At 41.4% G+C, this 25,171-nt stretch overlaps 2 protein-coding genes across 3 annotated transcripts in view; one reads left to right on the top strand and one right to left on the bottom strand.

Annotated features, from left to right (window-relative positions):
• adprh (ADP-ribosylarginine hydrolase) overlaps positions 1–24,646 on the bottom strand; it is a 43,775-nt gene extending 19,129 nt beyond the window's left edge. Inside the window, exons 1-3 of one of the 2 annotated variants that reach the window (XM_077550956.1) lie at positions 19,466–19,967; positions 18,326–18,508; positions 7,709–7,804 (exon numbers count right to left, since the gene is read on the bottom strand). In XM_077550956.1, coding sequence (XP_077407082.1) covers positions 7,709–7,804; positions 18,326–18,417 — 188 coding nt within the window. In that variant the 5' untranslated portion in view covers positions 18,418–18,508; positions 19,466–19,967. Of the gene's footprint in view, positions 1–7,708; positions 7,805–18,325; positions 18,509–19,465; positions 19,968–24,593 lie in introns of those variants that run through there. The other variant, XM_077550957.1, reaches the window with a different exon arrangement.
• The window catches only part of LOC144038436 (double C2-like domain-containing protein alpha), a 33,228-nt gene continuing 9,477 nt past the window's right edge, over positions 1,421–25,171 (top strand). The window contains exons 1-8 of the mRNA XM_077550954.1: positions 1,421–1,558; positions 8,713–9,075; positions 10,533–10,612; positions 12,638–12,712; positions 14,196–14,305; positions 18,384–18,510; positions 19,595–19,654; positions 24,656–24,858. Coding sequence (XP_077407080.1) covers positions 8,733–9,075; positions 10,533–10,612; positions 12,638–12,712; positions 14,196–14,305; positions 18,384–18,510; positions 19,595–19,654; positions 24,656–24,858 — 998 coding nt within the window. The 5' untranslated portion in view covers positions 1,421–1,558; positions 8,713–8,732. The remainder of the gene's footprint in view (positions 1,559–8,712; positions 9,076–10,532; positions 10,613–12,637; positions 12,713–14,195; positions 14,306–18,383; positions 18,511–19,594; positions 19,655–24,655; positions 24,859–25,171) is intronic.

The following is a 25,171-nucleotide window of genomic DNA, read 5'->3' as shown; positions in this document are numbered from 1 at the left end:
GCCCCTCGTCATTCTTCTTCTTCATCAACATGGCCTCCAGTGGTTCGGTGGCTCCGCCCCCACCGATTCCCCCGGTGAACTTATCCGTGAAGACAGCTGAAGGCATGTGCTCAACGGTGACCTAGCGAGGATCAGCGACCCCCCCCCGCGTGTTGAGCGGCTGAGGATCGCATGTGAATGCTTTTTGTTCAGGACGCCGTCCAGCCGCTTTGAGAACAGCAACCGATGTGACGTGGGATTGTGAGAATTGGTGTCAGCCCCTAAACAGTCCGGGGGGCGCCGTCATCTGGGAAAGACTCCAGCTCATTTGCGAGCCAGAAGAGCGCACGTGGGATAGAAAATGGACGGCTTGATTGGTTTGGATTAGGTTTAAAGGTTGAGGGTTAGGTTTAAATTGAGTGGCTAGGCTTACTTAAGGGTTTGGATTAGTTGATGGGTCTGGGTTTGGGGTTTGGATTGGCTCAGGTTATTAAGGGGCTTTGGGTTTGGGTTAAATTGAGGTTGTATGGGTTTGTGGTAGCTTCATGTTAATGGGATTAAAGGTTAAATATAAGGGTTTGGATTAGGTTCAAGTTTTACGGTTAAATGTAGGAGTTTTAGGTTTGGATTAGGATTATGGGCTTGTACCAAGGTTAGTAGTTGGAGTTAAATGTAAGAGTTTAGGGGTTGTGAGTTGGGTGAAGTTAGTGAGTACATTTAGGGGTTGTAGGTTTGGATCAGTTTGAAGGGTTTTGGGTAGAGGTGATGGGTTTGGGATCAGATCAGGTCTAAGGTTTTGGGGGGTAGGGGTTATTGGTTGGGTGAAGTTTGGGGGCTGTGGGTTTGGATTAGGTTTAGGGGGGGTTGGGTTAGAGCAGGGGTGGGCACACTCGGTCCTCGAGGGCCGGAGTCCTGCAGCTTTTGGATGTTTATTTCCGTCCTCCAACACAGCAAGCTCTGCATAACAATCCTGTTGATTGGAATCAGCTTGTGTTGGAAAAAGGGGAAACCTCCAAAACCTGCAGGACTCCGGCCCTTCGAGGACCGAGTTTGCCCACCTCTGGGTTTGGATCAGAATATTATAATACTACATTTCAATAACTGGCTTTCGAGACATGATGCTTGACCGCTAATGAAAAAAAAAAATGCCCTCCCTTGGAACAAGTACAATCTTGTGTGTGTTTATGTTGTTGTGTGTGAGACGCCACACACACTCCAGACTATCAAGGAACGACTCCCCGCTGTCTCTCTCTTTCTCTCCCCCCCCCTCCCTCCATCCTCCTCCTCTTCCAGCATGTCGCTCTCATGTCGCCCCTCAGCTCCTCATTCCCATCACAACTTGAACTATGGGCCCTTTTAATATTTCACCATAAACGCCGCGAGCCCCCGCTCGGGTCCTGCGAGTCCTCCTCCCCCCCTCCTCCTCCTCTTCCTCCTCCTCTTCCTCCAACCTACTCTGCGCTCCTCTCCCCGCCACCTGTTAGTCGGTCTCCCTCGCCCGCGCTGCGCTGGAATTCCGTCCTCTTCCTCATCCTCTTCTAAATCGCCTTTTATGAGGAGTTTCCACACGTGCGCTGAGGTAAGTCGCCATTGTTGTCATCTTTGCGTGCATCTTCATCAGCATCTCGCGCTGTTTGGGTCCGTCAGAACAATATTAATTTGGCTTGTTCAAACTGGCGCAACATGTGGCGGCCGCCTTCGTATGCTTCGCCTGCTCCTCCGCACGCACGACGTCGCTTGAAGTTTACTCATTCCCGACTTGGCTCTTAATTGGCAGGATCTCGCTGCGGCGTAGCGACGGCAGCGCCGCCTGGCACTCAACTTGTGGCATGTGGCTGTCAGCTGGTTATTTAAAGGTGAATGTGTGTGCGGTACCACGGGGAGGGGGGGGGGGGGGGGAGGATGCATTTTCACGTGCACTGCAGGTGGACCGACATGACTGACTGTGGAGTTAATTAGAGATATGGATTGAAAAGGAGAAGTGTGGGGGGCGGTGGGGGGGGAGTTATCCATGCTTGCCGTATGAGTCTAATTTAAAGTGAAGGCGCTAAAAGAAGAGGAGGAGGAGGAGGAGGAGGCATGCCGAGCACAAAGATACCCCTCCAACCTATAACCTCGCCATCTATACAGTAGCGATTGTATAACCATAAGAGCCACGGGGGGGGGGGGGGGGGGGGGCTGCTTCGTACGAGATCATCTTCATATATAGGAATCATGCAAAGTAAGTCTCACGCAAAAAGGGTCAGCTGACATCGTGGCATGTCGGCAAAGGAGGAAAAATAGAACATCTGTACAATCGTACGTGGGTTTCTTTACATTCTGACGTAACTGCGCTTTTGTTTAATGGCTAATTAGACTGTTGAGCATGTTTGTGGTTGGGGGGTGGGGAGGGGGTGGGGGTGGGGGGGAGTTCCCATTTGATTAAATCAGAGGATAACCAAGTCTGACAAGTTTACATTCCTGGGATAAAAAAAGAAAAAAAATGGTCGTCAGATACAGTACAGACTATGGAAAACTGTTTGAGCATTTCTTAGATCTATTTGATGAGGTCCATAGACTAGTATACTCTTTGTCCTCTCTAGAAAGACAATTCAGCACTCTAGCAGGGGTGTTTCTAGACCCCTGGGGTGGGGGCACCATGGCGCCCCCCCCCCCCCAACAAAAAACAAAACAACAACAACAACAAAGAACAGGACGATATGAAAAAAATATGTGGCCAAACATTAAATCCTAAATTCTTATTAAATCCAGTTCTAAAGACTTTGCACTGCCCCCCCCCCAGTCAGCTGTAGAATACATTTCTAAAATGATGCTACTTGTCGAAAATACTCGACCGTTAAAGAAATGCTCACGGAATATAAACCCAGTAGGGTTCTGAGAACAGCAGATTCAGCCCAGGGTTCAAAGCAAACACGGTGCATCAGCATTTAGCTGTTGTGCTGCACACCAAAAAAATGGAACAAGCTGCAAACCGAGCTAAATTTATCCCTAAGTGTAAATGCTTTTAAATCCAGGTTAAAAACAGTTTTTTTTCCCTCATAAATATGATTATGGTCTTTCAGTTCGCTTTTAAATGTATTTAATTCATCTGTTTTTTTAATGTCTTAATTATTTGAGTTTTAAATGTTTGTTTTGTAACTTTGCGAAGCACCCTATGTATGAAATAGACTAAGCTGCCTTGCCTAAATAATTGACATTTAACGTCACTATCAAGGCTTAAACGCCACCTACATATTGTACATGCACAGTTTTCTACAGCAATAACATTTGCTCTCCACATAACCCGCAAACACGGAAATTGCGAACAGAAAACACGATTGCGCCTCATGTATCGGCCTTCCCTTTTTTGTTCTTCTTCTGTGGTCATTTGGAAAACTTAATAGCGCGTTACCACCACCACCATCTGGCGTTGTCCTTCCACTGCAAGCAAACCCATTTGAATTGAATTGCTGCTATCTAGCGGTCGGGGTCACGGAATTCTACTAGTGTGCGGAATTGCATTTCTAGTGGGGACAAAGAGCATACGAGTACGTGAACCTTATATTGGATATCAAAGAGAAGCTCAGAGGAGTGTTTGTACAACCGCAGTGAAATCTGTTCTAGCTGTATGATCGTTGTTCCTTCTTGCGGTAATATGAAATAATCTTTACACTGATCCAGGTCTCCTCGGTATCATTTAACAGTGAGTGAAGAGTTTTCCCGATGTGAGGATGAAAAGAAAGGATGAAAGGCTGGCATCATGAGCGCGATCAATCAGCATCTCACTGGGAGCTTTTTTTTTTTTTTTTCGTTGCTTTTCCTCCCCACGAGCCATCGGGGCCCCGCGGCTGCATGCGTGTGCTCGCAGCCACATGTGCCACTGACTGCGCACATCACATCAACACAAACACACGCCGCCTGCGACAACCAGCCGCATTGTCTGCGTAAGCGTGCGTGGGAATTAATGAACTGATGCAATCTGCATGTTCACTGGCACATTCTGTCACAGTTCTATTTATCTTCTCGTCAAAGTAAATGAATCCATTTTTTTTTTTTTTTTTTTTACGACTTGAAATTCATTACTTAAGCTTCCCCTTGACATCGATGTCAGATTATTTGCTCCACTGGGCAGCTAAGCTACCCGCGTCATTTTGTGGGGAGAACGATGAGATGCGAGACACGTGTTGATCGTCTTTTATCCTTCGTTTCTGTTGAAATGCTAAAAAGGGAGAACACTTCTGCCGCATGGATGCTAACTTTTCAGTAACCCCCGTTTAATATATGCCCTATATTTTCCTTTTATCTAGTTTTACGCCTCCCACATGCTTCAAATATATCACAAAAACACGGAAACTATTTACAGGGATGTGATTTGACCAAAGTGAAATTATCTGAAAACTTAGCCGGGGGTCTGGGGGCACCCAGCTAGGTCCAGGGCAGTGCCCTGGTGGGGGGACAAGGGGGTTGCAGCCCCCCGGAGCTCATGGGTTTTCCGTGTTTTTAAGTACTTTCAATGCACTCACATGACAAAGAAATAGACAAAACAACAGCATAAATTTTCAATGTATATTGAACTATCCCATATAAAATGGCAGTTTGAGTCAACTCAAAATCAGTCACATTCAAAAACATTGGACTGCCTTTGCTTTTAAAAACTATCACTGAGAATATCATCATATCTAACGAATGTGATTACTAAGTTAACACATAAATAATGTTGAAGAGTTCAAATTTCATGAACAAATAATTGTATCATGACCAAATGAAAAGTAACTCATATTAGAGCATACCACAAATGTCTTTGTTATAGCAGAAGATGTTATCTGTCGGAGTCATGTGCATACACAATGAACTACAAAAAAAAAAAAAAAAATACTAATAATTTTTTTTTTTTGGGGGGGGGGGATAAAAAAAAGCGGAATTCCGCGAATTAGCGGAAAAATCACATCCCTGTATTTAAAACATACTTTTAAAAGTATTGGCTAGCACCTGTGGTCGCTCTCTCACTTGCACAGCTCTTCAAATTAGCGCGCTTGCTACGAGCCGTTTGTCTCTCAAACGGACGTTTACTGTAAAACTGACACATAAAACAAAAACAAAAAAACTGAAAATGAGTCGTCGTATATTTAAATACCAGCATGTTCAGGCAAACCACATAATCGCATCTATTGAAAGTCCGCTAGCTTAGCGCTAACAAACATTGTGAAACAAGCTAACGGAATTTAGCATTGATGTTATGGTAACTATGAATCTTCAAATAACTGCGACTTGGAGCAGAAACGCATACAAACAGAGGCATAAAGTTTACGTACGTAAAGTGCCAATAAATTTACCAAGAAGAATATGGTAAACGACGGAAGACTACCAGCATGTTGTGCTATCGTACTAGCGTACCACTGTGGGTTTTCACAGACAACCTAACCACTTCATATTGTGTTTATGAAACATGCTAAAATGGTTAGCATGCCGTATGTCCACTTATGCTAAGCAATCAGTGGCAAAGCAAAGTGTTTAATTAAAAAAAAAAAAGTGATATTGTCACTGAGCCCTGGTGTTTATGATTTCATTAAAGCGCAAAAAACACATGAAAACCGGTTGCAGAATCCCGCACATGTTCTGGCTTAACATTCAAAAATTCAAACATTTCAATTTGATTAGTAAAATATGTGGTGGGTCAATAAAAAAAAAAAAAGTGCAATGGGCCACAAATGCTGCCTTGGGGACTAAAATGGTTGTCCATCATTTACGCAAAAGAAGAGCCAGTGGCCTGTCAACACGCTCTCAGTCAAGTAAGTCAAAGAAGTTTCGAGGCTGGCAGCTGGCAACGCCGCCGTGCGCCCCTGATGATTGTTTCATCCTCAGCCAAGGAGACACTGGCGAGATGAGCTGTGATGCGCGTCGCCCGCTGTTTGCGCCCGCGGCGCAGAGACCGGTCGCCGCCGTGACAAACGACCTTGCCGTTCTGTCGAAGGTCAACAGTCACAGCCAAATATTTGTCTGAGCAGAATTCTGCTGCTGCTTTACTGACAAACTGCAACTGCTTCTGATAAACTCCTAAAGTTCATCTAAATGTAAAGAGCTTTTTTCAGTCTGTTGGTCAATAGTTTGTTGATAAATATGCAGCATATATGGTAGATTTGGACTCTTCCGATCGACGATAATGTAAAAAAAAAAAATGGTACGTCCAGGTTAAATATTCCCCACTGCTCGGGAATGCTAGGCGCTAAGCTAACGGCTGCGGCTGGCTAGCTATCACGGCCTAAACACTGTCCTCTTACGACTCCTCTAAAGTACTAATTTTCGCCTCCATGGTGGTGAGTAAGTTGTGACTAGTATCAATATCACGAAAGGAAGAGCGCGAAGTCATGCTAACCGCTAAGCTAACACGAAACACAGAGTTAGGGGAAACAAACTAGAATGCTGTAAGTGCTAAGGTGTATGGTATACTTTTCACAGAAATCTGAACCGCATTACTTCATAGAGTAACCAGCTGAACAAATACTTGTACAAGGAGCAAAGGTAGCTCGCATGAAAGGAATTTCCCAAACTTTGCTAGGCTAATGTGACCATTGAACTGAAAACGGACTAACCTTTTTGTATTTATATGAGCTGTTTCATCATCAACAGTTGTGTGAATAGTCACGCTAACATGACAGAAACACAATTTTGGGGTCTTTTTTTCTACCTTAACCAATTTAGATTTTATTAAATGTATTATGAAGGGACTTCTGACACTGAATTGGTTTTCCACACGACTGTCTTGGAAGGCATATGACACATGGGTGCACAGAGTTCGTTTTGTTCTGGATTATCATCTGTATGCAAATCCTTTCCCCAAAAAACACTTGTAATCGATCACTTTTGTTCATGAAGCCTGCGTGTTGATGTGTTGGATTGCTTCCATTATTTGTTGCAGAGGCCTGCCAAAACTGTGAGAAAGTGTGTGACTCACCTCATCTGCTCCAAGTCTCCAGCTTTTCTTTTTTCTTTTTTTTTTAACACGAAACTCCGGAGATATAACACCCCGAGCATCTCGCTTCCAATCGATGGATGCTGCAGGTGGTCCAGGGGGGGGGGATTTATCAACCGCCGAGGACAAAACGCCCCCACCAGGGCCAGCTGCGTTCCGTCTTTAGCAAACAAAAGCCGTCAGATCTTTTCCAAGCGGCCCCCTCTTGTTTATTTAAGGACGAGAACAGACGCAAACCGGGCCCGGTCGTGGTCAACTCAGCGCTCCGCTAACAACTTTATATAACCGTCATAATGCCATTATACTGAAGCGGGCTCGGCTATAACCAGTCGATTCCATCCCATAATCACCTGATTGTCTATGGAGGATTTTAGATGACACGCTGCAATTTGATGGAGGAGGATGGCGGCTCCAGGCGGGAGATTTGCGAAGCGTAATACTTCCTCTTTTATCCTAGTAGCCTCGGGTGAATTCCAATGTGGTCCACGCAAATGCAAATGAGAGCACACCATCTGCTGTTTTCTACATGTAACTTCCTTTTTGGGGGATTTGTCATTTTTGCAGCGCCACAGCAGTCCGTATCCTTGCTTCCGAGGAAATAAAACCCTCATCCCGAATGAAATTCCCCGTATTGGGAATTGCAAGTTGTTGCCAGAGCAACACAATTACAGTGCAACTATCATGTTTTGCTGTAACACAGTAATGTAAGGTCTCACTAATAACATTCCGGGGAAGATTATACCGGTCGGCGGCACTGCGGTGGATGATAATTGCCCATACCTGTAGGTGTGAATGTGATTAGGTGCACACCGGTCCGCTGTATAAGCAGCATCTTGCTCAACTTCCGTTGGAATGGGCTCCGGCTCGGCGACAATCCTGAATAGAATACGCAGGAGGAAAAGAACGAATCAATGAATGAATTATAGCTGTTGCAGTACAATTTCAGTCAGGCAAGGTAACTTTATTTACATACGGCACAAGAAAAAGATTTAGGAGAAATTGATTATAGAAAGGCTTTAGACCTTAATCATAGGTATGCAAAGTTTTTAACCTAGATTTAAAAGCATTTTACACTTACACTCACAACTTGTACAATTTGTGTGCAGCATAACAGCGAAATGCTTATTCACCATGTTTGCTTTGCCCGAGACTGCGAAACACTGCTGGGTTTATATTTATTCAGCATTTCTAATTATACAGATAATAACAGACGTTACGATTAAGACCTGACCGATTAATCAGCCTTTTTTTTTTTTTTAAACATTACACAAGACAATATTTTAAATAAAAGTCACCAGTCAAATATTGTTGCCTGTTGTAAGTGTTAAGGGACCATAAACAAGATATTTAATTCATGATATATTTGGGTTTAACAAAAAAAACGGTTTCAACCGGAAAATCATTTATTGATTTAAAAGATGCAAGTGCGCCGAATCAAACTGAATCGTTCCACTTTGAAATATATCGAGATACACATCGACTCATCTTTTATTGGCGAGGTATATCTTAGAAGTAAACGGCATATTTACAGTACTGACAAGTTCTTTTAAATCGCACTCGAATCCTTCCACTTTGAATCGTTTCGCACCCATCCCCTCCCAAAACCGTATCAAATCGTCTTCATAAATATGGTGATGAATCAGTTAATCGGTTGATCTGGCGTCCACTTTTTCATTAACTTGGACTAAAATAACAGTATTAGAATTCATCTTACTGGAGAAAATTGATTTGATGTACTACTGCCGGAATTGAGATGTGACCCTACTTTTCTTCTTCCCCTTCAGCCTTTCAACCCTTCATCCCAATGACCGTGCGGAAAGGAAAAACTTTAGCCATCACCATCCAGGAACACATGGCCATCGACGTCTGCCCGGGACCGATCCGGCCCATCCGCCAAATCTCCGCCTACTTCCCCCGCCTCTCGCCCACTTCCTCCTTCTCGGAGCCGCTCTCACCCAATCAGACTGGAGCCACCGCCACCGCCCTCAGCCCCGGCGGCACGGGTCGCGGCGGAGTGGGAGGAGGGAGCGGCGGCCTGTTGTCGCCCTCGTTAGCGGCGGGAGGCGGGGGCGCCGGGGGCTCGCTGTCCGCCATGAGCAGCATGGACACCTCTATCGAGGTGGACAGCTGTGACAGCGACGATAACAGTGAGTCACTTGGAACTTTCTGGAGCGATAAATAGAAAGCATCTGTCCAATATTCCAGTGGTCCCCGGTACCGGTCCGCGGGTCAATTTGGTAATGGGCCTCATAGACGTATTAATACAAAAGCATAAATGAGTTTTTACCGTGACTTTACCTCGTTCTAGTTACCATAAGATCCCGTGAATAACACCGCACCCGTGTGGAATATACGCCCTTAAAATCCCACTTACATAATTATTTTTGTATTTATTTTGTATTTATTTATATATGGTGTATATATATATATCCATTTATATATATTTTTTTTGTATTTAATTTTTGAATTATATATATTTTTTTATATCTTATTAGTAATTTTTTTCTCACTTTTATTCATTTATGTATTTATTTTTTAATTTTGGTCTATAGCATAATACCCCCTCGATTTTTGGGGGTGCAAAAAAAAATAAAAATAAAGCGTTCATCACAGTAAAGTACAAACAACAAAAACATGCTTTCAAATTTAAGAAGCAAAAAGTAAAAATTCATCAGAATTTACTTTGCTACTTCCCACCACTGCCAAAAAAAAGAACATTTCAATCCGTATCAAAAATTCGCAAGAATCCTCTAAAATGCTCTAAACTAAGAACGTCACGGTTGTCTACATGATTGAACGTGTCACAAATGTTCACACACGAGGCTCCAAAGAAGAACATCACGGTTTAATGCATGATGTAGCCTACATGCTACTATTTTTGAACTGAAGAATTCTATCAGGTTCAAACCCCCCGGGACCCTTAACACAGGCAATGTGCGTCATTGCTGCAAGGGGGAAAAAAAGTGTGTGAGGGAGCATTTTATGCATTATTGGAAGTGGGAATGAAAGAACGTATGCAGTCCTTTAATCTTTTAATAAGTCACACGTGTAGGTGTTAATAAGAGGAATGGAGTGAAAAAAGAAATCGGTTTCACATTGATTTTTTTATAGCACGAAAATACACGCATTTATTTATTTATTTTAGGGGTGTCAAAATTAGTGTGTTAATTTTGAGTTAGTTTAAAGTTCCTTTAACGCAACAAACATTTGTGTGTTTGATTAACGACCGCCCCTTACTTGGCCACGTCAAAATTTAGCAGTAATAAATTAAAAGATAATGCATATATTTGTGGAGACTGGGGTCAAATTGTATTTTACTATTTTAGAAATGTGCAGAATTTCACAAGTTACTTCATGTTAAAGATTAGACAACTCTTAATATGAAAAGAAAAAATGCATGTCTTATAAATGTAATGATGCCATCTAGTGGCAAAAAAAAATGACCTCAACACAAATCAATATCACACTCGTTTTTTTTTTTTTTACAGCACAGCACATCTTTTTCATTTCAACTAAATTTTGTGAATTTTATGAAATTACTGTATCAATGACTAAAAGATGCAGCATGCGAAATCATGTATTATCCATTGTGCTTTATCAACAGCATCTTTGGGGACTTTGGAGTTTGACCTGCTGTACGATCGAGCCACCAGCTCCTTGCACTGCACCGTCTTGAAAGCAAAGGTAAACAAAAACAACTCTTTTTTTATTTTTATTTTTGTTGTGTATTTTAGGGGGCTGGAACCTGAAACTGATTCGTTTAAATGGGGAAAACTGTAAAGCTAAAATGGTGGGAAAAAATCTCTCCTTTCTATCCTGGGTTGAGCTATTTAACATCAAAATGAAAAAAATAACACAAATCCAATCAGGATCAAAGGTGCTTCTACTCTATTATCTTCTTTTTGGGGGGCGCTTGAGCACATTACAAACACTGCGTTTGTTTCGCCGAGAGCTCGCCACTTTGATGTTGGACGCCCTCACAGAGCCGCCGGCGTGGCTGTAAAATGTCGATACCAGCGGATGAAAGCTTTGCAAGTGGTTTCCAAAACATTTGGGATGGATGCGTTCAAAGATGGCCGTGCCAGGCGGTAACAACACAATCGAACGGTCACATGTGTTTTGGCTCATTCGATATGATGAGTGTATACTCACAAGAATATTAACTCATTCACTGCCATTGACGGCTATAGACATCAAAAATTCATTTGAACAATTTCTATTAGTTACATTTTTTTTTAACTCCATTTTTGTTAACAAGAGTATGAAAACCTAGAAAAAAAAATATTTAAAATTTAGAACAGATTTAAAATTTGTGATTAATCGTGAGTCAACTAGTGAAGTCATGCAATTAATTACGATTACAAATTTTAATCGCCTGATGCCCCTAATTTTTAATAATCTTTCTATAAAAATAAAAAATAATTTTTAATAATCTTTTTTTTTTTAAAGAAAATATTTTTTTTTAATTAGGGGCGTCGGGCGATTACAATTTCTATCGTAATTAATCGCATGACTTCACTAGTTAACTCACGATTAATCAAAATTTTTATATCAGTTCTAATACAAAAAAAAATCTAGGTTTTCATACTCTTGTTAACAAAAGTGGGGGGGAAATTTTTAAACTAATAGAAATTGTTCAAATGAATTTTTGATGTCTATAGCCGTCAATGGCAGTGAATGAGTTAAAAATAACTTTACTGTATTTTTTTCGTCGTACACGAAGTAGGGGACGGCAAACATGATGTACGTGCTGGTCAGCCAGTGCCTGGGGGGGGGGGCAAAGAAATATTTTGATTTATAACATGAAGCTAAATAAATTAACAGTAAAAATAATCAACCAAGCAAGCAGCCACTCACTTAAATAAATTGGGTCACTTTTAAGCAGGGCTGAATCATTTTGAAAAATAAATTATCTAAAGATTTTTTTTTTAATTAACTCATTCACTGCCATTGACGCCTATTGACGTCAAAAATTCATTTTCACTATTTCTATTAGTTTCTCATTTCCCCCCCACTTTTGTTAACAAGAGTGTGACTTTTTTTTTATTGTACATTTAGAACTGATATACAATTTTTGATTAATTGTGAGTTAACTATTGAAGCCATGCGATTAATTACAATTAAAAAAATTCATCGTCTGACGCCCCTAATTTTTAATAATCTTTTTTTTTTATTAGGGACGTCAGGCGATTTTTTTTAAATGGCAATTAATGACATGACTTAACTCAAGATTAATCCCAAATTTTATATCTGTTCTAATTTTTTCTAGGTTTTCATACTCTTGTTACCAAAAGTGGGAAAAAAGTGAAACTACTAAAAATAGTTAAAAGTGAATTTTTGACGTCTATAGCCGTCAATGGCAGTGAATGAGTTAAAAATAACTTTACTGTATTTTTTTCCTTTTTTTTTCTCTGGAGACTTTACTGTATTTTAATGTTGGTCATTATGGTGATGAGCATTTTTTTGAGGCAGCGCTTGGTGTGAAAAGTTTGAGACGAACCCGTCTAGGTCAATCCTGATTGAATAATGAATCAACCGAAGTTTGACTCTTTTCTCAGATATCCGCCGGCTGCGTCTCCGTGCAGTAATTCAGTCTCTAAATGAAGCCTCCACCTTTTCCGCCAGCTCGTCCTTTAATGGATGTTTCGCTTTGTCAGTCTTTCGTTTCCCCTCACGTATATCGTAACACCGTCTCTCTGTCTCTGCAAGGGTCTGAAACCGATGGATTTCAACGGACTGGCCGACCCTTACGTCAAGCTGCACCTTTTGCCGGGAGCATGCAAGGTCGGAATCTTGTTATGGGAATAGAAATGCGTAGTTTTTCTCTAATTCAAAAAGAGTTATTGTGGAATATTAGATGAGAGCTGAAGGTAAATTTATCTGTTATCTCTCTCTTGCGCTCCTGCCATTAATCATGTCAAAATGGAGTGCACTACTCTACTAATTTGCTGTCTAAATGACATCAGCAAAGGGAATGTTTGGATTTTGTTGTCATACATAATTTATACTGAATACAGAACAGTGATTCAATTGGATATATATATATATTTAAATCAATAAATTACGCCTTAAGCAGCTTTGAATGGCAAGCAAACATACTAATAGCAGTTATTGGCATCTGTACATTTCTTCATTGGCCAATGGGGCGTTGATGATTGAGCCCTGTGAAATCTGCCTAGCAACAAGCGACAACCAACTAAAACCTGTGTTATTTATAACAGTACCAATTTACAATGAACAGTAGACTTTTTTTTCCACAACTAGTGCCACTTTTGGGCTATTATTGCCCGATTAACCCTTGTAAACTACTGTGGTGCACTATTAACTCTACTGGGCCCATTATTAGGCATGTTCCACGCACTAGTTGCGCCTCCTGGATCTTGGGGTAACACCAAAATAACCATTTGTAACATGTAGGTGCGCAAGTTGTCCTACTAGTGTGAAATATTGTGCTGTAGTAAGACACAGCCATTCTACCAGTGCACAATTGTCCTACTAGTGCTCTGAATTGTCTTACGAGCGAAAAGAAACAAGAGTATACACTACTAGTGTGAAATAAGGCAAAAAATCTGCCTAGCAACAAGTGACAACAAACCTACCTACCTATTTAAAACGAACAATCGACTTTGTTTTTTCCGCTACTAGTGCCGCTTTTATTATGCAATTAAAATGTGTAAATTACTGTGTTGCACTAGTAACACCACTGGGCCCATTACTAGGCATGTTCCACGCACTAGTTACCTCCTGGATCTTGGGGTAACACCAAAATAAACATTTGTAACATGTAGGTGCCCAAGTTTGTCCTACTAGTGTGAAATATTGTGCACAGCCATTCTACTAGTGCACAATTGTGCTACTAGTGCTCTGAATTGTCTTACGAGCGAAAAGAAACAAGAGTAGTGTGAAATAAGGCCTACGAAATCTGCCTAGCAACAAGTGACAACAAACCTACCTACCTATTTAAAACGAACAATAGACTTTGTTTTTTCCGCTACTAGTGCCGCTTTTATTATGCAATTAAAATGTGTCAACTACTGTGGTGCACTAGTAACACCACAGGGCTCATTACTATCCTGAATCTAGTGGTAGCACCAAAAAAAAACTTAAGTAACATTTAGGTGTCCAAGTTGTCCTACTAGTGTGAAATGTTGCGCAGTAGTAAGACACAGCCGTTGTACTAGTGCACAATTGTGCTACTAGTGCTCGGAATTGTGTTACGAGCGAAAAGAAACAAGAGTATCCAGTATTTTTTTTTTGTATTGTGCAGGCCAACAAACTGAAGACCAAGACAGTCCGTAACACTTTGAACCCGGTTTGGAACGAGACGCTCACATACTGCGGCATCACCGAGGAGGACATGTATCGCAAAACGCTGCGGTAAGTATTCCCGTCTCGCTCCTCCTTGACAGCGAGCTTGCTCTCTCGCGGCCTATTTTGACGGCAACCTCCCGCGAGCTGCTTTTAGGCCTTTTACGCCTTTTGTTACGCCGCGTTCCCACGCTCGCCGCCACCGAATCCTGCCAGCCGCTGCCCACCGGGATCAGCGAAGAGCTCCCCTCATTCGCTCCCCGTCTTTGTCCAGCCGTGACAGATTGGGGTCACGCTTAAGCACCACGGGGTGTTTTCATTTCCTAGACCCCCCGCCACCACCGAAGGTGAGAAAAGCTGGGAATCGTCACGTCCACGCGGCGAAAACTTTGGCCGCGTCGGATTTAAACGGGTTTGACGGACCAGCTCCGCGGGGGGGGGGGGGGGGGGGGGGTGGTTGGGGGGGGGGGGGGTGATGGCTGACCTGTGACATGATTTTTTCGGCGGAGGAGATTTCAGGGCGGGAGAGGACGACGTATGCATTATAACGAGGGCTGAATCAAATTCAAATAACAGATTAATTGGCATCTTATTTTCAACCCAGGAGTTTAACTCATTCACTCGCAGCTGAAGCAACCTCCTTCGCTCCCGGCCGTTTTGATGGATTTGGACTGATTTTGCAAGGCCCACAGAATATTGTGTCTTGTTGCTATAAAAACATGGAATTTTTTTAGGGCCATCAAAAGTGAAGTCTTAACTCTGGAGATTAATTTAAATTCTTTAAAGTGTTAAAAAAAATAACTCAGTCAACTCAGTTTTATTTACTTCCTATTATGACCTATATATAACCTGCAGCCAAGCTTAGCCATAGAAATATACTTTCTATTTGATGATTTTTACATTAATTCCAAGATTTTACTCGAGTAAATATCTGTTACAAGCATTAAACGTTATTTACATAGCCCTTAATCACACAAGAGTCCCAAGAATTTATGAAAAAAGTAGAAGCAGAAGTAGAAAAATGCGATTAAATTATGAAAATTAAAAAAAAATAATTTGTTAAAAAATGACAGTCACATGATAGGTCGGATCAAATGTGTGTCCATCCGCATAATGCTATAATTGAATAAACCGGTTTCAAATCCGACAAAGTCAATAACGTTCTGTATACTTGACGTGCAGCAAAGCAAAGACAGATATCGTTTTCTTCCAATATACCGACTATCGCACCATCGATGGATTCTGATATTGTCGAGGCAGATACTCGATTAAGCCTGAAGGAAATGCTAGCTGTGAGCTCCACACCTAATGTATACGCGCCATAGAAATAATCCGTCTCCTGTTAAGAAGGTCAGCTCAAATGAACCTCAACTAAATAAATGAATACTAAGCACATAGTTACATTGGTAAGCTTTTTTTTTTCTTTCTTCAATGCAAATACAAAACGAGCATTATTGTGGCTTGGTCCTGGAAAAATTCAACCTTGAGAGACACGTATTCTTTCTGAGATATGAACAGGCAGGGTGTGTTTTTTTTTCTCTCCCAAAAGTCATAACACGAACACTAAAAGCAAATTATCCAATTTCTGCTCCGCTGCTTTATTCAAATGTGACAAAAGAGCAGAACTCTATTTTCCTTCCCCCCCCCCCCCCCTTCACTTCCCCACCTACATGTTTTATCTTCGCTGTTGCAGGAAGCACACGCGGGAATTTGTCAGAGAATATCATTTGAAAAACATGTCATATTGATTCTAGTGACATTTTACTGGGTGACTTTACATAGTTTACTGCATATTTTGGGGTATAAAGTTGAATCATTGTATACAATATGCTGTGGATGCCGATTTTCTGGTGGCGGGGGAAATAAAAACAATAAAAACAAATGCAAGATATTTGCTCCCTATAGAAATGACGATTTTCATTACACTATGCTGTATCCGGAATGGTCACTTATTCTGGACTTTTAAATTGACTACACACGAAGACGCAATCTTTTCTCTCTTCTTTTTTTTTTTTTTTTTCCAAAACGTAGACTATAGATTTTAGACTCGGTAAAACCAGGTCTAACGTGTGGCGCAATTCGTGTAAAGCAATTTTGGCGGATTTGATCAAAGCGCAGGCGGACAGATTCAGCGCCCGCACGGATGTGTGTGGTGGATAGAATCTTATTTTATTCATAAATATGGCAGCAGTGTGGGACAATCTCATTCACTGCCATTGACGGCTATAGACGTCAAAAAATCATTTAAACTATTTCTATTAGTTTTACATTTTTTTCCACTTTTGTTAACAAGAGTGTGAAAACCTAGAAAAAATTGAATCACATTTAGAACAGATATAAAATGTGATTAGTCACGAGTTAACTATTGAAGTCATACGATTAATTACAATTAAAAAATGTAATCGTCTGATGTCTCAATTATTTTTTTTTGTTTTATTACTTAATTATTTAAAGTCAAGATTAATCACAATATCTCTAATCTGCGCTTCGACCACTCTGATCTCAATGGGAACTGGGGAGCCTATTCGATTGGCCGGTAGTCGGCTGTGTTCCATCCCACAACGGTGCACACAGAAGAAGAAGACAAATCCACCCATGCGCACACTTAAATTTCTTTTTGCTAGACTTGCACTGGGCACGTAAATACGTTTTGCCATCCACCCATGTTATGTTGCAGCACATATTTTTATTTCCGACCTGCACCCAAACGATCCCTTTACTCTTCACATTTTGCACGTCAGCGCCATCCATCATCACATCTCGTTCCCTTGCCCTTTTCAAAGGTTCCCAAAGTGTCTGTAATCTGAGATACTTGACTCGATATTACCTCCGACTTTTGTCACCCGTGTCCCGGGGCCACATCTGGCCCCCTTTTCAAGCAATAACGTACGTATTTTATCATCACCGCAGACAGAAATGCTGCGGTGCCTTCTGTCGGCTTTTTTTTTTATCAGATCAAACTAGCTTGTCTCATCCATATTTGTATTCCTAAATGGCGGAATCCCATTTGAAGTTCAGCGCTGCTTCTTTTTAGCGCCGTACCGCACAAAGCAAAATCTCTTCAGCGCTGTTAGATTGAAATAATTTCTTGCGTCTGTCACCTCAGCCACGTCGCCCGCCCGCCCTCCATCCCCCTCCTCACGGCCTCCCTTCGCCTCGCAGACACGCCGCCTTCCTCCACTGGCCCGCTCACTGCCACTTTGGCCTTGTGCAGGTGGCAGATGTCAAACTCGGAGAGATGCATAAATATGGATTGGCTCGGTCCTGCATGATACACTTTCTCTATCCTGAGGGTAATGAAAGTAGCACTTGTACAAATATATATATATTTGGTACATACAAGTGACGCAAACTAAAATTTGAGATCTGGCGACAGTATAAACAATTCACCTCACTTCACGAATAGCAGCGTAAAAATCCTGTATTATTATTATTTTTTTTTAAATCAAGCTGTTTAATGCCACTCCCATCCTAACTTTACTGTCAAACTAAATATAACGCATATACAAATCAAATGTAAATATTTGCTGTGATTACTAATGGTAGCTACTTATTTAAATATACTTACTCACAAATGCTTATTAATTTACTCAGCTATTTACTTTACCCACTACTACTTTTATTACTTGCTTGCCTGGCTAGCTAGCTAGCACACGCGCTCAATACACTGTATTTAAAACAACCTTACAGTTAGCCTGCTAGCTTAATGCTTAGCTATTTACTTTACCCACTACTACTTTTATTACTTGCTTGCCTGGCTAGCTAGCACATGCGCTCATTCCACTGTATTTAAAACAACCTTACAGTTAGCCTGCTAGCTTAATGCTTAGCTATTTACTTTACCCACTACTACTTTTATTACTTGCTTGCTAGCACATGCGCTCAATACACTGTATTTAAAACAACCTTACAGTTAGCCTGCTAGCTTAATGCTAACGCATAAGATAAATATAGACACTGGGCAACAAACAGTATGTTATCAAGATTGTTGCCTAAATATTATTCTTTGCCTTAAAAAAAAGACTAAACATTCCTGTCATCCTCAAGTTCAACACAATTTATTCTCAGTGGCCATTCATCAGCTTGTACCTTTTATTCATGTGTTGGTCCTCCATCAATTTCCTTTCCCTCTTTCTTGCTCCTCCAGGGTGTCGGTGTGCGACGAAGACAAGCTGACGCATAACGAGTTCATCGGGGAGTCGCGGGTGGCCCTGCGCCGCGTGAAGCCCGACCAGACCAAACACTTCAACATCTGTCTGGAGCACCCTCCTCCTGTGAGAAGAAAATACACGCTGAGAAAGGAGAGAAATAACAAAAACTTGACCTTGAAGAACTAGCTTCCAGTGCCATGTCTCATAATCATTTGAAGACGTGAACATTTTAATTAAGGAAATGCATGAAGAGAAGGCAGCGATAAGTTCAAGCAATGACATTGGCAGTAATTATTTTACAACACAATTGTATTTATTTTTACACATATCTATTTATGTAAAACAAGTACTATACAAATCAAATAACAGTATACTTATTTAGATATACTGTACAGTAATTACTCACAAATGCTTACTTATTTATTTACTTAGCTATTTACTTACCGGTACTTGCTTACATATACTTGCCTGGCTGCTAGCTAGCTAGCTAGCCAGCTACATATGCTGGTATACATAGTTATCTATACTAAACTTAATTATACTTACCGACTAACGGATCTACCTAGTTTCTTACGTACTCACTGTACTTGCCTTACTGATATACTTACTAACAAATGATTAATTATTGATTTAGCTATTTACCTTACTTACCCACATACTTTTTATATATATATACTTAGCTAGCTATTTAGCTAGTTCGTTATCATGCTTACACAAAGGTGAACCCCTTTTAATCTTGCAAGAATAACATTGTATAAAGAGCCATTTTCATAGAAATAATTAAAAAATAAATGAGTAAAATTACTCCAATTCTAATTGTACGATTTATGTTAAATATAAGAGCAGCAAAATAATAATAAGAATTTTAAAAAATAATAATAATAAATAATGATTAAAAAAATGAATAACATGGTTTAACTGTGACTGCTCGGAAAACCTTCATCCATTGTGCTATGTGTAATCATGTGCAATAGTAACGTAATAACGTGCTAAATGCTATCTTTGTAGCATGACTTAACATGACGGCGCAGATGGATTAAAGTGCCAAAGCATGTCGGGAGGCTGCAATTCGACTCACCCTCCGAGGCCATCAGGCCATCTCTCATCCCATGACACGCACGCGTGCCCCGTCGTTTTTCAAGTAAGCCGTTCCTCAGGCCTGACTCTTCCCATCTTTTTCTTCTTTCTTTTTTTTCTTCCCCTGCAGCTGCCCTCGCCCACAGCCATGAGCACGGCACTCAGAGGCATCTCCTGCTACCTGAGAGAGGTGAGGACGCCTTCTATCCGAACACTTTCTATACCGCATGCAAGCTGGTGAACGCTTTTTCCCGGCTGACTTTGGCCGACCCTGGGCCGATCACGCGTCAGTCACAGAAGTGACAAGCAAGCAGTCACGCTCACATTCACACCCACTAGCAATGCGCTGTTTTCAATTAAAAATGGCGGGCTTCGGTAGGGATTTATCCGACTTAATCCACCTCTTAATACCATCACTATCACGTTGCAATTATAGCAAGCTATACAAAAACGGAGCATAACGTCAGGTACATCATCCGCAGAAACAATATTGATCTAACAACATGACAAAAATAAAATACAGAGAACCTTGTCATCAACTCTGAGGAACATTCTGGATATTTTGTTTGTTTATTGTGAAAGAGGAAGTGAATAGTTTGTTTTTATATCTTTTTGACTTTTTTTTTTTTTTTAATTAGCTAAATTTAATTAACTTTTAGAGCAGGATTCTTAATTTTTATGAATTTATATACGTATTTTTTTATGCTTAATTGTAACTTTTAAGTTTTTGTATTAGTTTTTGTTTTTTTTATTTACATGGTGTATTTGTCAAGTGCAAGATACAAAAAAAACTAATACAAGAGCTTTCAGTGGACTTAATTGACAAACATGAAAAGGAAGGACATTTTCGCTACAATTGAATTATTGTTATTTTTTTCTAAACGTAAAATGTAGTTTAATTCATTTAAACCCCAAAAACGTATAAATACGTTTTTTATGTGTTTTTTTTTTTTTATGCCAGAGCATACAGAAGGCTTTGATTGAGCTTGTGACATGAAGAGGTCGCTTACAGCAGTGGTAGTTATTACAAAAAACGGCCAGCAGGTGGCAGCAGAGTATAAGAGATCAGCCAGGGCCATGTTGCAACAAGCTCTTTTTGCCAGTGTTTTCAACAGGTTTGTGAATAACGATGAAACTTAGCTATATTCTAATGCTAATTGCTGCAAAACGGAAACAGAAAGAAATATATTTTTTTTTCCCTGATGAAATAAGAGACTCTAATCTTTCTTTTGGTAGGTTCCATGTTTTCATAGCAATAGAACAGAATATTCTGAGGCCCTTGCAAAATCCGTCAAAATCCAGTCAACCAGCTGGGAGCGAAGGGGGTTGCTTCAGTGAAAATGGCTGGGAGTGAATGAGTTAAGTTAGTTTTTTAAAGGCATTTTCTGTTTTTATTGTACTTTTTTTTCTTTCAATTTTAGTTATTTAGTTAGTCTTTGTTAGCTATAATTATATTGATTGGCACTTGTCGGTTTCTGAAATTTAAAGAAATATTTTTGATGAGTTTTACAGTGTTTGGAATTTTTTTGGGGTCTGAATGGTGCTTGTGGATTTTTGCCGTAAAATTACTACGCCACTATACTCTAATATTGGTCATTATGGTTGAGTTTGGAGAGGCGGATTTTTTTTTTTGTTGGTGTTATTTGTTGTAAACAGCTTTCAAAACCCTCATCTAACTTAAATAGGGCGGGATAATTCCCTCGCTTCTATGTTTGTCACCAAGCTGCTTTATCTATTCTGCTGATTGTTTTCATGACGTTCGTCCGCTCCCTCTGCACAAAAAAATCCTTCCCGCTGGTCCGCGGGCGTGCCGGGGCGGCCGCTGACGCCTATTTGCTTCTGCCTCCTTAATGAGCCGCTCGCTATCGACCTGTGAAGGTCCGAGCTCTTTTATTAGCACACGCACGCTGCAAATTATCATCCCTAATTGCCGAGTCTATCAGTCACGCGAGCGCACTCACTTCCCCGATTCCAAAATGCGGGAACGACTGGGGGATGGAATTGTGAGAAGAGAAGCCGGGGAGACAATTAACGGCGGGAGGATGGATGTGAGGCGTGCGGCATATTGATCACTTTACTGTGTGTCCTGCTCTCGCCTGGAGATAAGACTTAATGAGAGATGGAGCGATACAAAAGGGACGAGAGGCTGCAAATTCAGCTTCTGCTTTTTATGAGAAATCGCAAAGGGAGATTTTTCCGGCCATGATGGAGTTCCCATTTATAACTACGCCCGCAAATACCATACGTGCGTTTGCGCTCCTGGCCAAGCGGGTGAGTCACGGCCTCCCACTTCAGCCTTTTCCTTCCACTTGTCATTTTGCATCTTCTCCGTCGCCTCGCTCGTGTTGTCAAAACCTTCAAAACCGACCGTATGCGGTCTTCCATGTAAAGCACCGACCGGCGCCCGCAGCCGTAATCATTAATGTGACTCGGGGCCGACGCTTCGCCCCGAGTCAGACGGCTTCTCGCCTCTTCCCGCTTGATTTTTAGTGCAGGCGTGCGGCGGCGGCGGCGGCTCGGCTTAATGTCACATGGACCTCGCCCACATTTTAAAAATAAATAAATGTGTCTTGGAAATTTGACACGACACAAAGAGGAGTGTTGTTAACAACACGGTCAAATTTGAATGATGAAGAAAATTGCCAAGTATATAAAATGAGGCTACAAAATTGTGAAAAGCTGTTCTCACTTCTTTTGAACAAAGTGGGCGTGTCCTACTAAATGCGCTAAAACCGTCCTGGAAACAACATGGAAAAATGGATGCTACTTCGTCTAGCATAATATAAAAATATGAAGTAAACTATATCCACTTAAAGCCTCCATTGCCCGGAATACATCCCACCGGGTCTTTGCAAGGCTTTTCCATGCCGCAACAACGAGGCGCTCTAAAGCAGCCACACCAAGACGAAGATTCAGTCCCCATGCTGACTGTCAAATCAGACTTTAAAAAATCCTTCTTCACTATTCCGGTTTTCTCGGTGTGTGAAATGCGCACACTCAAGGCCAACAACGAGGCACTCTAAATCCCAAAGCCCCGGGCCACACACTGGCTGTCAAGTCAGACATTTAAAAAATAAAATAAAATTCCCCAGCTCCTCACTCTTCTGTCTTTCTCTCCTTGACGTGTGTGCACAGCCAACAACGGGGCACTCAAACAAGCCACACCAAGGCAAAGATTCAGTTCACATGCTGACTGTCAAATCAGATTTAAAAAAATGAATAAATAAAATAAAATAACCCCTCTCCTTGCGTGACATGCGCACACTCAAGGCTGACAACAAGGCGCTCTAAAGCCTAAAACCCAAACCCCCGCTCCACACATTAGCTGTCAAGTCTGACAGTCCCCACCTCCTCACTCTTCTGTCTTTCTCTCCATAATGTGCGCGCACTCCCAGCTGACAACGAGGCACTCAAAAGCAGCAACACTGGCACAAAACCCCAGTCCAGACGCTGGCTATCAAGTCAGACTTTTCAAAAAGTTGTTTCCCACTCCCTCTCACTCACTCTCTGCATGACATGCACTTACAGCCAACAACGAGGCACTCTAAAGGCACACTAAAGGCATAGTTAGTCACATTTGTGCCAAACAACCGCTAATGTGCTAAGTTCTTATATAGTTGGTCAAGTGGAACTCACAAAAATAATAAAAGATTTAAAAGTTTCATGCTGTATTTTCACAATTCAGAAATCTCAGACTTGACTTTATTGGGCCTTTGAGGCAACAAAGTACTTTCCAACTAGAATGTCCATATTTTCAAATCACGCAGAATGAGTTGCATTCGTTCACGTTAGCCTTAGACAGCGCAAAAGTGCTCATCAGGAGCTGCTTTATTGCCACATAAACGTTTCACACCAAGAGGAATTTGTCCTTGTATATCGTCGCTGGCAATAAAACAGCCCAATGCTAGAAAAATGCAGACTAAAGTGTGTCGTTGAAAAATGCTCTTGTCAATGTACACGCACACACTCACACAAAAACATACATCAATATAACATTTGAGCCCAGCCTGCAAAATCAATATGTTTTTCTTCCTTGTCAACATCTAAACTAATCCCTGCAAGTTTGAGGACTGAACTCACAAAACGCATCAATATGAATTGCAAGCCGGGCTACCGCATTCGATAAAGATTTGTTAGCGCTTGCAATCAATAGCTTTCACTTTCCTAAACAACTCCTGAAATGTTGAAGAGGATCTACTTCAAAATAACTAAAACAAAAGCATACCAAGGACCAAAGTCACACTACGTTGACCTTTTGACCCCAGCCTCATCATCATCATCAGGCTTATCGTTCCGAAATCGTTGGATTCTTGTTGGACAGTCGCTGGAGGATAAATACTTTGACATCAAATTTAGATATTACGATGACTTAAATTCACATTTTATTGCACAAGTAGCAAGTGCAAGCCAGTAGATCCGCCGCTGTGGGAGTGTGCACAGCAGACTTCAGTTATGATCATTTCATCAACTCATTCACTCCCAGCCACTGTCACTGAAGCAACCCCCTTCGCTCCCGGCTGTTTTACTGGATTTTGAAAGGCTCACAGAATATTGCGTTTTATTGTTATTAAAAACATCTACCAAAGTACCAAAATAAATATTAGAGTCTCTTCTTTCATCAGGAACAAATTTGAGCATAAGAACATAGCTAAGTTTCACCATTATTCACAAATCTGTTTAAAACTGTGGGGAAAAGCGCTTTCTGCAATATGGCTCTGGTTGCTCTTTTATACTCTGCTGCCACTTGCTGGCCGTTTTTGTAATAACAACCATTGCTTCAAGTGTTCCCTTCATTTCAGAGGCTGCATCAAACAAAGCCTTCTGTATGCGCTAGCAAAAAAAAACGTATAAATACGTCTTTGGGGCATGGTAATATATATATAAAATAGAACGTATATATACGTTTTTGGGAACAAATGCGGCACACTAGAGCCTCTAAAGTTCTGTAAACGTATCTTTGTTTGTCTATCTATGCCAGCGACAGCCGTGTTTTATCACAAACCATCAACCTTCCACGTCACCAAACGACAAAAGCCCCCATCTTATCTTTACAATGCTTCAGGGAAATATGAAAAATGAATTACAGTTGCCACCAGTGTGGCGTCGCCGTGTTACTTTTGATTACTTACGGGGCTCCCGCAGCGCAACCTTCTGTTGCTCTTCTCATCACCCGTCTGCTCGCCGTCCTCAGTGGGAGACGGAGCAGCAGAGGAGTCTGGAGGAGCGAGGCCGCCTGTTGCTGTGCCTGCAGTACGTCCCCCCGGCCGACGCGGAAGGCGAGGGGCCGGGCGACGCCAAGGAGAGGGTCCGAGGCGGACTGTGCGTGGGCGTCAAGCGCTGCGCCCACCTGGCCGCCATGGACGTCAACGGCTTCTCAGACCCCTACGTAAAAACGTGAGGAGAGCGACACGTGGTTTAGAAATGATTCTGTCACAACAGCAAAAAAAAATTGTGTCCAAGTCACTGCTTTGCTTGACAAAAAGTGCGTTTGCTACGTTTTTTGGGTGAATTCTATGCGGGTTATTTTAGCGCAAAAATATAATAATAAGAAGAAGAAAACTTGTAGTCGCAGAAATCGCCACTAGGAGTCACAAGTGCTGTTGCTGTGCAGATACAAGTGTGAAAATGTACTTTGAGTTACTTTTGCTACAACTACAAGTTACTTTTGCTGCAACTGCAAATGTATTTTGTACAAGTTACTTTTGCT

Source organism: Vanacampus margaritifer, chromosome 18, assembly GCF_051991255.1.
Source record: "Vanacampus margaritifer isolate UIUO_Vmar chromosome 18, RoL_Vmar_1.0, whole genome shotgun sequence".
In the NCBI taxonomy this organism is placed as follows: Eukaryota; Metazoa; Chordata; class Actinopteri; order Syngnathiformes; family Syngnathidae; genus Vanacampus; species Vanacampus margaritifer.
Note: the sequence above shows the minus strand (reverse complement) of the source record. Positions and strands in the feature narration are given on the sequence as shown.